Genomic DNA, 12,914 nt, shown 5'->3' with positions numbered 1-12,914 from the left:
ACACTTTAACCACTAGACTAGTTCAGACTATATAAACACTTTAACCACTAGACTAGTTCAGACTATATAAACACTTTAACCACTAGACTAGTTCAGATTATATAAACACTTTAACCATAACAAATCGGATTTCTGCCAGTTAAATGTATAGAGAAATTGCTCCGTTTTAATGGGTCTCAATGACATCAGCATCTTTGAACGGTTTATTGGACACTGATAATCTCCACTGATTTTTATTACAGGACTACGCTAAATATGTACCTAATAAACTGGCCCCTAGGGTTCTATATCTATGGTAACTACAGCATAAGAGTCTCCACACAACTAGCCTGATCTCTGATAACTGTTCTAGAATCACAGTTACCTGTAAGCACTGAGACTGGTCCTCTTTCAAAATGTTTTAGATATTTATAGCATGAAAAAGCATGTTGATGTGAAAATATGTCTGAAATATGTCTTTTATTCAGTTTCTTCCTCTAAGTACAATATAGTGAAAGCCTTCCGCTAAATAGCAGAAAGCAGGAGGGGAGAAGAGGAGGGGAGAAGAGGAGGGGAGAATAGCAGGAGGGGAGAAGAGGAGGGGGTATAGCAGGAGGGGAGAAGAGGAGGGGGTATAGCAGGAGGGGAGAAGAGGAGGGGGTATAGCAGGAGGGGAGGACGGGAGCAGCGGAGGAAAAACACATGAATAGAAGGCCTGTTAGGAGAGGCCCATATTGATTAGCTGACTTATATAACTCACTTACAATGCTCATATTTTGTTGGCAAAGTTGACATGTGCAAGAATCTGCCAACAACCCCAGCATCAACAACACACAATTAGGCGGTGATATACCAGAAAATAAAAGACAAAAAATAAAACATTTGATTAATTCTTTCAAGTTATAAAAATGCATAAAGCAGTAGGATGACCAAACACTGACTGTTAGGGTAATTTGCCTCTTTGAAAAAGAGATTCCTTGAAATTCTGGATTCCCTGGTGGATTCATTATGGGTTTTTGGTGATGAGATGCCGACACACAGCACAGAATGCACCAGTAGGAGTCTCTGCTTCTCTCCAGCATACATCCTGCCTTGCCTTCCTCCCCCTCCAGAGTTGCTGTGCGGAGAGAGACATTCTGAAGACCTTTGTGCAGGGAAGTAACTATGGGGTCTCTGCCGGTTAGTCTGCTGGTTTTTCTCTGGCTGGTAATTCCTCTATGTGGCACTGAAAAACCTGAGAGACCCAAACAAAGGAATCTTCGACAGAGGGACGCAGAGTTTGTTGAAAAGGTAAGTTAGATAGTTTATTATTTTATTGATATACCGATACTTTTCTTTTTTTGTTCACTCTTCGTAGTGTCAGCATAGCTACAGACTGACAATTGAACTTACTAGCCAAGTATTTTATTTTAGGAATATTTTTATATAATAGACCTCTAAATCACCAGAAAACATTTTATGTAGCTACATTCTATTAAAAAGATAACAAAATGTTACCAAAACCTACAATTATCAAAATTATCAGAAATTACAAACCCACTAGCGAATGCTAAAGAATAAGTTTACAGATTTTCATTTGTTTGGTAAAATGAAGTTGCATTTAGCTGTGATCAATGTGAAAAGAGAACAGTGGTGGTACAGTATGTGATGAATATTTAACTCGTCATCACATTCAGTCACTCCTTAAGCGTCTCCTCCTTTGTCCAGTAAGTAATACTCTGTCGTGTGACTACAGCCTCACCTGTATACAGATTTTATTGAAACCACAGAAAATAAAAACACTTCATTTTACACTTCCCTTCCTCAACCACCCTCCTGAAGCCTGGGGCAGAAAGATGTTTGCCAGATGTTCTTGCTTGAGTTGTTTAGTCTTTATCCTACTGACTGTTACAACACAGACCACAGTTCCTGATGATGAAGCAGAAGGATCCATGATTCTCAAACCACCCCCAGGAGGGACTAGCAAACTGAACCGGTCACACAACTGACCACGAGCTGGTAGCCTGTAACTTGTAAAGACAATTCTTCAGCTAACATGTATGCAAATGAACATGTATGCAAATGAACATGTACACATTGGTGGAGTATAAAAAGCATATTGCTTTTGATAAAGTGTTACCGCTGGTCATACTGCTACTCACAGGAGGGGGACAGCAGAATGGTAAAGGCAAGTAAGAAGGTGACGGCAGAATGGTAAAGGCAAGTAAGAGTCATCTGTTGCTAGAAGATTCAACATTTACCAGATTCAGTAACTTAAAGGTTACCAGATTCAGTAACTAAAAGGTTACCAGATTCAGTAACTAAAAGGTTATCAGATTCAGTAACTAAAAGGTTACCAGATTCATTAACTAAAAGGTTACTAGATTCAGTAACTAAAAGGTTACCAGATTCAGTAACTAAAAGGTTACTAGATTCAGTAACTAAAAGGTTACTAGATTCAGTAACTAAAAGGTTACTAGATTCAATAACTAAAAGCTTATTAGATTCAATAACTAAAAGCTTACTAGATTCAATAACTAAGAAGTTACTAGATTCAATAACTAAAAGGTTACTACATTCGGTAACTAAAAGGTTACTAGATTCAATAACTAAAAGGTTACTAGATTCAATAACTAAAAGGTTACTACATTCGGTAACTAAAAGGTTACTAGATTCAATAATTGACACAGCAAGGTGATACATTTTTCATTCTCTCCCAGGACAAGGCAGTTCACTCTAAATGTGTTTCTATGAATGGTTATCTGGTGAAATAAAGGTTTGAGATTTAAACCTGTTATTTTATAGTATGTATTGTCAACAAAACAAAAAACAGCAATGTAGGAATAAACTGCTAGCCTAAAAATATAGCAAGCTCACCTTTTGGTTACACTTTACACCCAGAGCCATTTGTAGATGTTCTATAGATTAGATTAAACTGTATTGTCATTGAACAGTACAATGAAATGCATTAAGCATCTAACCAGAAGTGCAAATAGAAGAGGGCAGAAAATTATTAAGAATTACGTATAATGATTACGTATATAATCCCAAGGTAGATGTGTACATTGTAGCAACTGAAAACGTCCTTATTTGACTTTGCAAAGCAGTGTCCGTGTATTAAGTAGAATGTATATTACAAGTGGGATGTACAGATTTGCAATGTGGCAAATACAAGTTCAAATGGCAATTCTAAATGTGCAGTGCAGGCAAATTGAATATGCAAGGTGGCTGTGTATCTGAAATGCAGAGATAGCAGCAGTGAGGTTCCGGAAGTAGACACGTAGCATATGAGTCCTTATCAAGGAGAGTGGTGCAACAAGGTCCCTGAAAGGCAGTACTAGGTGGTGGGTGGGTGGGTGTGGTTTGTGTTGGGTACAGAGTTCAGCAGGGTACCAGTAGATGGGAAGAAACTGTTCCTGAGCCTGCTGGTGAAAAGAGACCATTACTGCCTACAGGTAATACTAACAACAAGCTTTCAACTGCTTGCTAAGGTTAGAGATAGGTTTAGATTAGGCTTAGGGATAGGTTTAGTATAAGGTTTAGAATAAGGGTTAGAATAAGATTAAGAGTAAAGGTTAAAATAAGGTTTAGAGTAAAGGTTAGAATAAGGTTTACAGTAAAGGCTAGAATAAGGTTTAGAGTACGGTTTAGAAAAAGGTTTAGAGTAAAGGTTAAAATAAGGTTTAGAGTACGGTTGAGAATAAAGTTTAGAGTTAGGTTTTGAATAGGGTTTAGAGTATGGTTTTGAATAGGGTTTAGAGTTAGGGTTAGTAAATAGTTAAGATGTTACCAAATGTATATAATTGGTAGAGCATCTAAGGACAATTTTTTGGAACAAAAAAATATATTTGCCCACAATTTTAGCTTCAGCATGTGAAATTATCTTATTTTGTTTGACAAATAAACCCTGGCAAAGTATCAGATAATATATGTTTTTCTCAAGAACCAAAAAAGCGCATGGCTAGTTCAGGTACTACCATTTCACAATAGCTTGCAATCACTTGTAATTCCCAATATAGAATATTTTAGATTAACATTTATTTTGAAGATGTTTTAAAAGCATAGTAATAAATATCATATAAATCACATTTAATAGTGTATGAGAAAAATCTTTAGAGAAACACCATAATGTGTTAATAACATTTCCACGAGGATAATGTGTTCATGTTATTCCCATGAGAATAATGTGTTCATGATATTCCCATGAGGATAATTGGTTCATGATATTCCCATGAGGATAATGTGTTCATGATATTCCCATGAATCATATGCTTAGAGGAGGGCAGAGTTGGCTGCATCTTGAACTCATGGTTTTGCTGTGGTCAGTGAGATTCCACTGCTTCCAAAGAACACAGCCTATTATACCACATAACAGAACTATAGATATATACTCATCTTGAAAAAATCATCTCCTCATTGGAAGTCACTTCTGGCTGAATGAAGTAATTTAAATGTTAATAGGGAATGTTTTTTTGACAGTAAATAACATGTCTCCACCACTATGAAAGGAATAACTTTATTAATTTGTTAGGACAAATTGCTTTATATTCATTGCTTTGATGGTCTCTCTACTCAGCATTTCAGAGATATGGATACTTATGGGTCACAGTATGACTGGGAGAGTCTTTCTAGAACAGCAGCTGCTCGCCTCCATACAGCCAATTAGTTGAATCTGTGTTTAATGTCCGAAACAGTGTTGCCTCACAGACAATCAGAGGAATGAAAAGCAACTAAAAACAACAGCAAATTCGACTTTCTCCTCTTCTCCACAGTACTCCAGTCCCAGCTGTGTGCAGGGACCACCAGGTTCCCAGGGACGAGATGGGAATCCGGGGGTGAACGGTATCCCAGGGACACCTGGTATTCCAGGACGGGATGGGGTCAAGGGGGAGAAGGGAGAGTGCATCAGTGAGAGATATGAGGAGCCCTGGAGACCCAACTTAAAACAGTGTGCATGGAACTCTCTCAACTATGGCATTGACCTAGGGAAGATTGCTGTGAGTATTTAGTACATACTGTATTCTGTAGTGCTAGAACATACATTGGCAGCGGCTTAGGGCATCTGACCAGTAACTGTAATTACGGGCTAAAATATGGAAGTTGTTTCCTATGATACCATTTCTCTTTTAGTGCTTGTCCACTGCTTGCAATATTCCTCTGTTAGCAATATTTCTCTGTTAGCAATATTCCTCTGTTAGCAAAATCCCTTTGTTAGAACTTTTTCTGCTGGCATTATGCGTCTGCTGGCAATTAATCTGCTAGCAATATCATCTTGTTAGAGCTATTCATTGGATAGATATACTAATCTGTTAATGCAATTCTTATGCTAAAGTTATTCTACTAAGATTTTGTCCTCCTCTGTAGGACTGCACGTTCACCAAGTTGCGTTCCGACAGCGCCCTGCGTGTTCTATTCACTGGCTCCCTCAGATTAAAGTGTAAGACTGCGTGCTGCCAGAGATGGTACTTCACCTTTAATGGAGCAGAATGCACTGGACCTTTACCCATTGAATCTATCATCTACTTAGACCAGGGCAGCCCAGAGCTCAACTCAACCATCAACATACACAGAACATCTTCAGGTAAGTCCCTACAACAGCCCAGAGCTCAGCTATGCAACCCATTACCTTCCTTGCACTATATTTAGTACAATACTGAAACATGCCATTAAACAAATTCTGGTAAATGCATGTAATTTAGTGTCTAGACATATTTATCATACCTCCTGTGAAACTGTAGGATTTAGATTATTTATCATACCTCCAGGGTAACTGTAGGATTTAGATTATTTATCATATCTCCACGATATCTGTAGGATTTTGATTATTTATCATACCTCCAGGGTAACTGTAGGATTTTGATTATTTATCATATCTCCAGGATAACTGTAGGATTTTGATTATTTATCATATCTCCAGGATAACTGTAGGATTTAGAATATTTATCATATCTCCAGGATAACTGTAGGATGTAGATTATTTATCATATCTCCAGGATAACTGTAGGATTTAGATTATTTATCATATCTCCAGGATAACTGTAGGATTTAGATTATTTATCATATCTCCAGCGTAACTGTAGTATTTAGATTATTTATCATACCTCCAGTGTCATTTTCTGATTGAAGATGAATACAAAGACACACAAGCATTAACAGCTTCACTATTGTGGCCATCATTTTTAACATCAGGCACGAAACGATGGTCTTTGTTTACCTACCAAACCTAGATTGCCTACTATCTTTAATTCTAGCATATGTATTGCCAGTTAGCTGTCTGGCTTTATACTGAAAATATTAGTCAGCTTGACTGACCCACATTTGTTGATTATTACTTTTACTTTTGGTGTTAATCATAATGACTGTAATTCTAACCTTATATTTTTTTTGATGGTAATAACTTAAAAAAATAGAAAATGTATAGTCAAAAATAACAAAACAGAACAACACAATAAGTAGTACAACAATAAAGCAAAAATGTATAAATTGTTGTGTTAACACCTAAACAACTTGGTGATCTGGAGCTGTTTGATTTGTTTACTTCTGATATGATGATAAGGCTGACGCTTTCCTGGTAGTAGGGTTTCCATTTCTGCCCACATATAATTTCAACAGAACCCACAGGAGGTATTTTAGTGCACTGGTGTTTTAAGACCAGGCTGCTGTAGTTAGGTCAGAAGTCAGACCACAGATTCGTCTTTATTGTAAAAAGGATTCAAATGTTTTTTTATTCACATGATTTTCCAAATCTCCTAGTTTTCAGAAGAATGATAACCCTGTTAAACTGCATTAACCGTGTACTAGACCAAACCTAGTCCTGTATGCTGGAAGTCAGAAATTTGATGTTAATACTATTAGAGTTGAGTTTGTTTTATGAAGGTTAACTTTGTGTAGTCCAGTCCTGCCGTATTTAATCTCATTCAAAGACGGTTCTGGTAAATAATAAATTAAACTTGGCATTCATTAGCCAATAAGAAAGTTATGGTGAATTACCAATGCCATTGGCCTGTCAACTAATTATCCCCCACAATCCCCCACACCCAAGAGCCAGTCACTTCATTGTAAAATTTTTGTGGGACAGCTGAGTGTGCAGTAATTTTACTGCAGACTTATTGCTTCATTAAAACTTGCTGATTGTGCTTAGCTATATGAATGTGAGGTAGCATGCATATCACAAATACTGGTACAATAGTGACTATCTTGCTAACTGAAGGAACATTGCATTTACTGTTGTAGACTACTAGGTGGTTAGCATATCTTTTGTAATTAGAAGTGGCTTGCTCAGGCTAGCAAGCAAGTTTATATAGCACAATTCATACATAGAAGAAATTAAATGTGCTTTACAAAAAAAAGGAAAAATATAAAAATACAAAGCATAAAAACAAATACAAAACAACATCAAAATAAGAAAACACAAAATAAGAAAACAGAAATAGAATAAAAATGTGACAAAAACATAGGAAGCTACAAAAGCTGTTAGGCTAGACAGTGCGGTTATGTTTAAGTGTTAAGTGCGTGTGAAAAGAGTGTTTTTAACCTGGATTTAAAAATGTATAAATTTGGGGCACGTCTAAGATCTTTTGGTAGTTTATTCCAGTTGTGTGCAGCATAACTGCTAAACGCAGCTTGGCCATTTTTAGTTTGGGCTCTATTAGCTGACCTGTGTTCATGCATCTAAGAGCCCTGCTCGGTTTATATTCTTCAAAACATATCAAACATTTATTCGGGGCCTAAACCATTCAGTGATTTCTAAAATAAAAGCACCACTTTAAAATCTATTCTGTAACTGACTGGAAGCCAGTGCAAAGACTTAAGGACCGGAGTGATGCGTTCTCTGGGTCCTGGTGAACATTCACAAGCTAGACAGGATGTAATGGACAAGTGTTCATTAACATGATCAAATGTCTAAAATATGCAGCCATGTCTTCGCATGTTGATTCTCAAAAAAGAAAAACTGACTGAACTTAGTACATTTCCTCCCATGGAATGATATGGACTCCTGCTAAGGCCAAAAGGTTGGTTGTTGTCAGTGTGCACAATAGCCAGGCCTGGCCTGGAAAGTTACTCATCTGTTTCTCCTAATTAATAAGTGTTTTTAGGTTCAGAAAAGGACATTTTAATTCAGACATTCATGTGAATAGCCAAAGTTACCTGATACTGTTGTCCCTGCTACCCCTTTCTCCTTTGCTGCAACAGATTAAAATATTTGTCAGTTTCTCTATATAACTGGGAACACAAGTGGCAGCAATATTGATCACTACATCTAAACGAGGTGAGAATAATTTGTGTTTAAGCTGAAAAGTTTGCTAATTAATGTAGTCAAGCAAACCAACGACTGGTACCTTCAAAGTATGTTCCTATGGTGACCTTCCTTCGAGGCATACACACAAAAAAAAATTGTGCACTAGGAGAGTTTTTTCACGAACGCGGTGAGGTGGTCTATGCTTCTCGCCATAGAGTGTATTGGTGGCTCCAATGACTGTGACAGTACGATCTGTGTTCCTCAAATCGCATGCAGAAAAAGCACAGCAAGCTAAATACCCTTAACAAACATTGTAACCTGATAAATGATTTGTCCTTAGGGTTGCCAACTGTCCCGAATTAGGCGGGACATCCCGAATTCTGAGCCTAATTAATTTGTCCCGCACGGGACCTCACTTGTCCCGTTTTTTGACTACTACGCTGATCTAACCACTGATACAACAGCAGCAGTGCTGATCACGACACTTGAGCATGCACTTGACCAGCCCACCTTTTGTCCCTCATTTCACAGTGACAAGGTTGGCAACCCTATTTGTCCTACAAAACATTTTGATTACTGATTTTTATTTTTGATGTGGTGGGAAAGATTTTGCCATGGCAGGACACCACGGTAAAATGAACACAACGGGGATAGTTGCATCTCCCACAGACCCAGTTTCAGCTGAATCCTTTGAATATTGTTGTAGTATTTTTTAACCACATTGTTGTGGCCTTGCATCTTAGTAATAAACCCATTTAAGGGCTCTGTTATATCTCCCAAAAATGCAAGATCATTAAGCCACTGCGAGTCATCCAACCATGAAAACCATCTGCTCCTGGTTTCCCATTCACATTCATGAATAGTCCAATTTTAGCATGAAATTCAGAAAGAAACATCTGAGCTCAGCTCTTCTGCTCAACCAGGGGATTTCAGTGTAGTCAGCTAGGCCATTATCAATATTACTTTTGGACAAAACAGCATCAAATTGCTGACGGTTGATCAGCTTGGCTTTAATTAAATTAAGTTTTGATTACTATACCCATGATATGCTCCTTTGGTGTATAATCAATGACAATTCCATAATTCTTGCTCTAACACTTGGCTTTTTGCCAATCATGGAAGACGCACCCTCTGTCACACTGACAGTCAATCTCCCTGTTGTCCAGGGCCCCAGAAGGAATGGGTTCATGTGCCCCATGGAATGTGAAGAAAAACAAAAGGAATTTCACACAAATACATAATAACTGGACACAAACATATTTTTTGTAAAAATATTAATATTTTCTTAAGAATGTAAGCTATGATTTAGGTTATAACTACTATGTATGTCATTATTACATAGGAATGGAAGCTTTGATTTTGGTTATAACTACTATGTATGTCATTATTACATAGGAATGGAAGATTTGATTTAGGTTATAACTACTATGTCTGTCATTATTACATAGTAATGAAAGCTTTGATTTAGGTTATAACTACTATGTATGTCATTATTACATAGGAATGGAAGCTTTGATTTAGGTTATAACTACTATGTGTGTCTTCTTTACAGTGGAAGGTCTGTGTGAAGGCGTCCGTGCTGGACTGGTGGATGTTGGGATCTGGGTGGGGACATGTGCGGACTACCCTCGTGGTGACGCGTCCACTGGCTGGAACTCTGTCTCCAGGGTCATCATTGAGGAGCTGCCTAAATGAGGACCAGGGCCTTAAGGCCCAATTCCCTATCCTCTCTACAAGCAGCCCTTCAGTCCCATCACAGCAGTTACAGAATCTACTCTCTGTAATTCGCCAGGCCATAATGAAATAATGTGCTAGCTGAATGTTAGCTGAATGTTGGACCTCAGCATGAGTTGCTGGTGCTTTTGGGGATCCTAATCAAATCTGACAACCAGAATGTCCAATATTTATAATATGCATGCTGTCACCAAAAAAAACATAGTTGTTATAAATATATTTCAATTAAATATAATTCAGTGTGTTATCTATACAGTAAAACAGTATAGAACTACTTGACTAGATTATTTACTGCCTGACTGGATGATTTACTGTCTGACTGGATGATTTACTGCCTAGGATGTTGGTAGTCACATGACCAGGAAATGTGTTTGGGTTTTACCTCAACAGAAAAGCATGATGTTAAGCATAACTATTACGATAAACAGGAGAACTTTGACTTGTTTAACTTTTCAATTGTCAAAGGTACATTTTTATTAAATGTAATAAATTAAAGTTTTCAGATTATAATTCTGACTTCTTTCAAACATGATGCAACTCCTCTCTAGCCAAATCTATGTTAGGCGCAAGCTTGCCTTTAGTCCTGATTTTATCCACATTGTAATATACTGGCATGTTTGGCTACTTCCAGAAGTGCTGAAGAAAATCTCATTACAATCAAAACACAATGCAAATTAATAATTTAGAAAATCTGGGGACAATCAGAATGTGGACCAGATCAGGACAAAGTATGCATGTGAGAACCAGATATAAATAGATGGCTGGTCATTCCGCGCTGTTATTTACTCACATTTAGCTCAAACAGTGTTTATAAATTTATTTCCTGATTGTAATTGTTTCAAGACCACACTATGATATTAACCAGGTAGAAAGCATTAAAATCGGGACAAGAAGTGTTACTTAAGTACCAACAGACAGCCAACAATAATACACAAAAACTAATTATATTAGCGACTACTAGCATCTTAACATTTCCTGGAAGAGCTGACAACCGATCAAAACCATTGTAAAAACCTTCTAGAAGATATGTTACCCGTTGTATGCTTTTTATATTGTTTATTCATTTTCACTGCACTGAATTACTGGTCACGCTTTGTTAGCTAGCGGTTAGCTGACGTTTTCTAGCTAGCTACAGTTATACATCAACAAACTTTTCCAGCTCTTAGAATTAGAGTCAACGAGAGAAGCTTGCAATGCAATGTATGTAGTGTTCTTTACCTGGCAAGGTGACTATTCAAATGCTGTAGTGAGTACTGAAGTCACGCGCAAAAAAAAAACTCACGCTGGGGAGTCGGTAAGGAATATTTGAAACTCACGCATGAAAAGGTTAACAGTGTAATATATGCATATGCTTTATATATAACATTTATTAAAAATTATTTGGTCAACAATGTACATTACAGTATATAACCCTGTTTCCAAAAAAGTTGGGACGCTGTGTAAAATGGAAATAAAAAAAGAATGCAATGATGTGAAAATTATTTAAACCCTATTTTCAATAGAAAATAGTACAGAGACAACATATCAAATGTTGTAATTGAGAAATGTTATTGTTGCTTGAAAAATATATGCCCACTTTGAATTTTATGCCAGCAACACGTTTCCAAAAAGTTGGGACAGGGCCATGTGTAATCCAAGTTTAATCTGTGTATTCATAGTCACATACCAGGGGGGAATTCTCTTTTCTTGATAGCGGGGAGAAAAATCTGAAATTGATATAGGTAACCCAGAAAATCACAAAAAACCAGGTGCAGGCAGGGGTAGTCGATGTGGAGTCTTTAATAGACAATAAATAAAGAAACACCGAGCACAAAACACACAAAAGCAAAGGGCTGACTAAAGCAGCAAAAAACGAAAATATGCAATGGCATAAGTACTTACAAACAACGGCAACACACATGACATCCAAACACAACAAGAACAATGAGCCACAATGTGGGGAGCAGAGGGGAAACATATATACACATACAAACGATACAAATTGGGACCTGGTGTGAAGGATTGAAAACGTGACAGTCCGGGATGTGTTCGTGAGATATGGGAACTTGAGAATATATGGCACGGTGGCGCTGCTGCTCACCGCACCATGACATCACTACAGCATTTGAACTCACTCCAGCATTTGAACAGTCACCTTGCTAGGTAAGGAACACTACATGCATTGCATTGTAAGCTTCTCTCGTTGACTCAAATTCTAAGAGCTGCAAAAGTTGGTTGATTTATAACTGTAGCTAGCTAGAAAACGTCAGCTAACCGCTAGCAAACGTCAGCAACCCGCTAGCTAACAAATCGTGACCAGTAATTCAGTGCAGTGAAAATGAATAAACTATATAAAATGCATACAACGGGTAACGTAACTTCTAGAAAGTTTTTGCATTGGTTTTGATCGGTAGTAGTCGCTAATATAATTCTAATATAAGTGTTGGCTGTCTGTTGGTACGTAAGTAACACTTCTTGTCCCGATTTGAATACTTTCTACCTGGTTAATATCATAGTATGGTCTTGAAACAGTTACAATCAGGAAATAAAGTTATAAACACTGTTTGAGCTAAATGTGAGTAAATAACAGCGCGGTTTTACCAGCCATTGTTACGTTACTTGTAGCTAGGCATGCTAATGGTGCGTTCTAAACATGACGTTCTAATCACACCAGTGTGATCGTACGCTTCAGGGACCACTCTAGATTGATCACACCGGTGTGATCGTACGCACCAAAGGGTTAATGATTTTTAAATAATTAATTTGCATTTTATTGCATGACATAAGTATTTGATCACCTACCAACCAGTAAGAATTTCATCTCTCACAGGCCTGTTAGTTTTTCTTTAAGAAGCCATCCTGTTCTCCACTCATTACCTGTATTAACTGCACCTGTTTGAACTCGTTACCTGTATAAAAGACACCTGTCCACACACTCAATCAAACAGACTCCAACCTCTCCACAATGGCCAAGACCAGAAATCTGTGTTAGGACATCAGGGAT

At 37.5% G+C, this 12,914-nt stretch overlaps 1 protein-coding gene across 1 annotated transcript; it reads left to right on the top strand.

Moving 5' to 3' along the window:
- The first annotated feature begins 1,048 nt into the window (after nucleotides 1–1,048).
- cthrc1a (collagen triple helix repeat containing 1a) lies at nucleotides 1,049–10,773 on the top strand. Its single transcript, XM_010904441.3, has 4 exons — nucleotides 1,049–1,269; nucleotides 4,731–4,955; nucleotides 5,323–5,539; nucleotides 9,750–10,773. The coding sequence occupies exons 1-4, from the start codon at nucleotides 1,144–1,146 to the stop codon at nucleotides 9,890–9,892; spliced, it is 711 nt and encodes a 236-aa protein (XP_010902743.1). The 5' UTR covers nucleotides 1,049–1,143; the 3' UTR covers nucleotides 9,893–10,773.
- The last annotated feature ends 2,141 nt before the right edge of the window (nucleotides 10,774–12,914 follow it).

Source organism: Esox lucius, chromosome 10 (assembly GCF_011004845.1).
Source record: "Esox lucius isolate fEsoLuc1 chromosome 10, fEsoLuc1.pri, whole genome shotgun sequence".
Lineage (NCBI taxonomy): Eukaryota > Metazoa > Chordata > Actinopteri > Esociformes > Esocidae > Esox > Esox lucius.
This window is presented reverse-complemented; position numbering and strand designations above follow the sequence as displayed.

Excerpts from the sequence above, each read along its gene's own strand:
- cthrc1a (XM_010904441.3), top strand. The coding sequence starts at position 1,144 with ATGGGGTCTCTGCCGGTTAGTCTGCTGGTTTTTCTCTGGCTGGTAATT. Across the intron at positions 4,956-5,322 it reads TTGACCTAGGGAAGATTGCT|GACTGCACGTTCACCAAGTT; the intron begins GTGAGTATTTAG and ends CCTCCTCTGTAG. Across the intron at positions 5,540-9,749 it reads CATACACAGAACATCTTCAG|TGGAAGGTCTGTGTGAAGGC; the intron begins GTAAGTCCCTAC and ends TCTTCTTTACAG.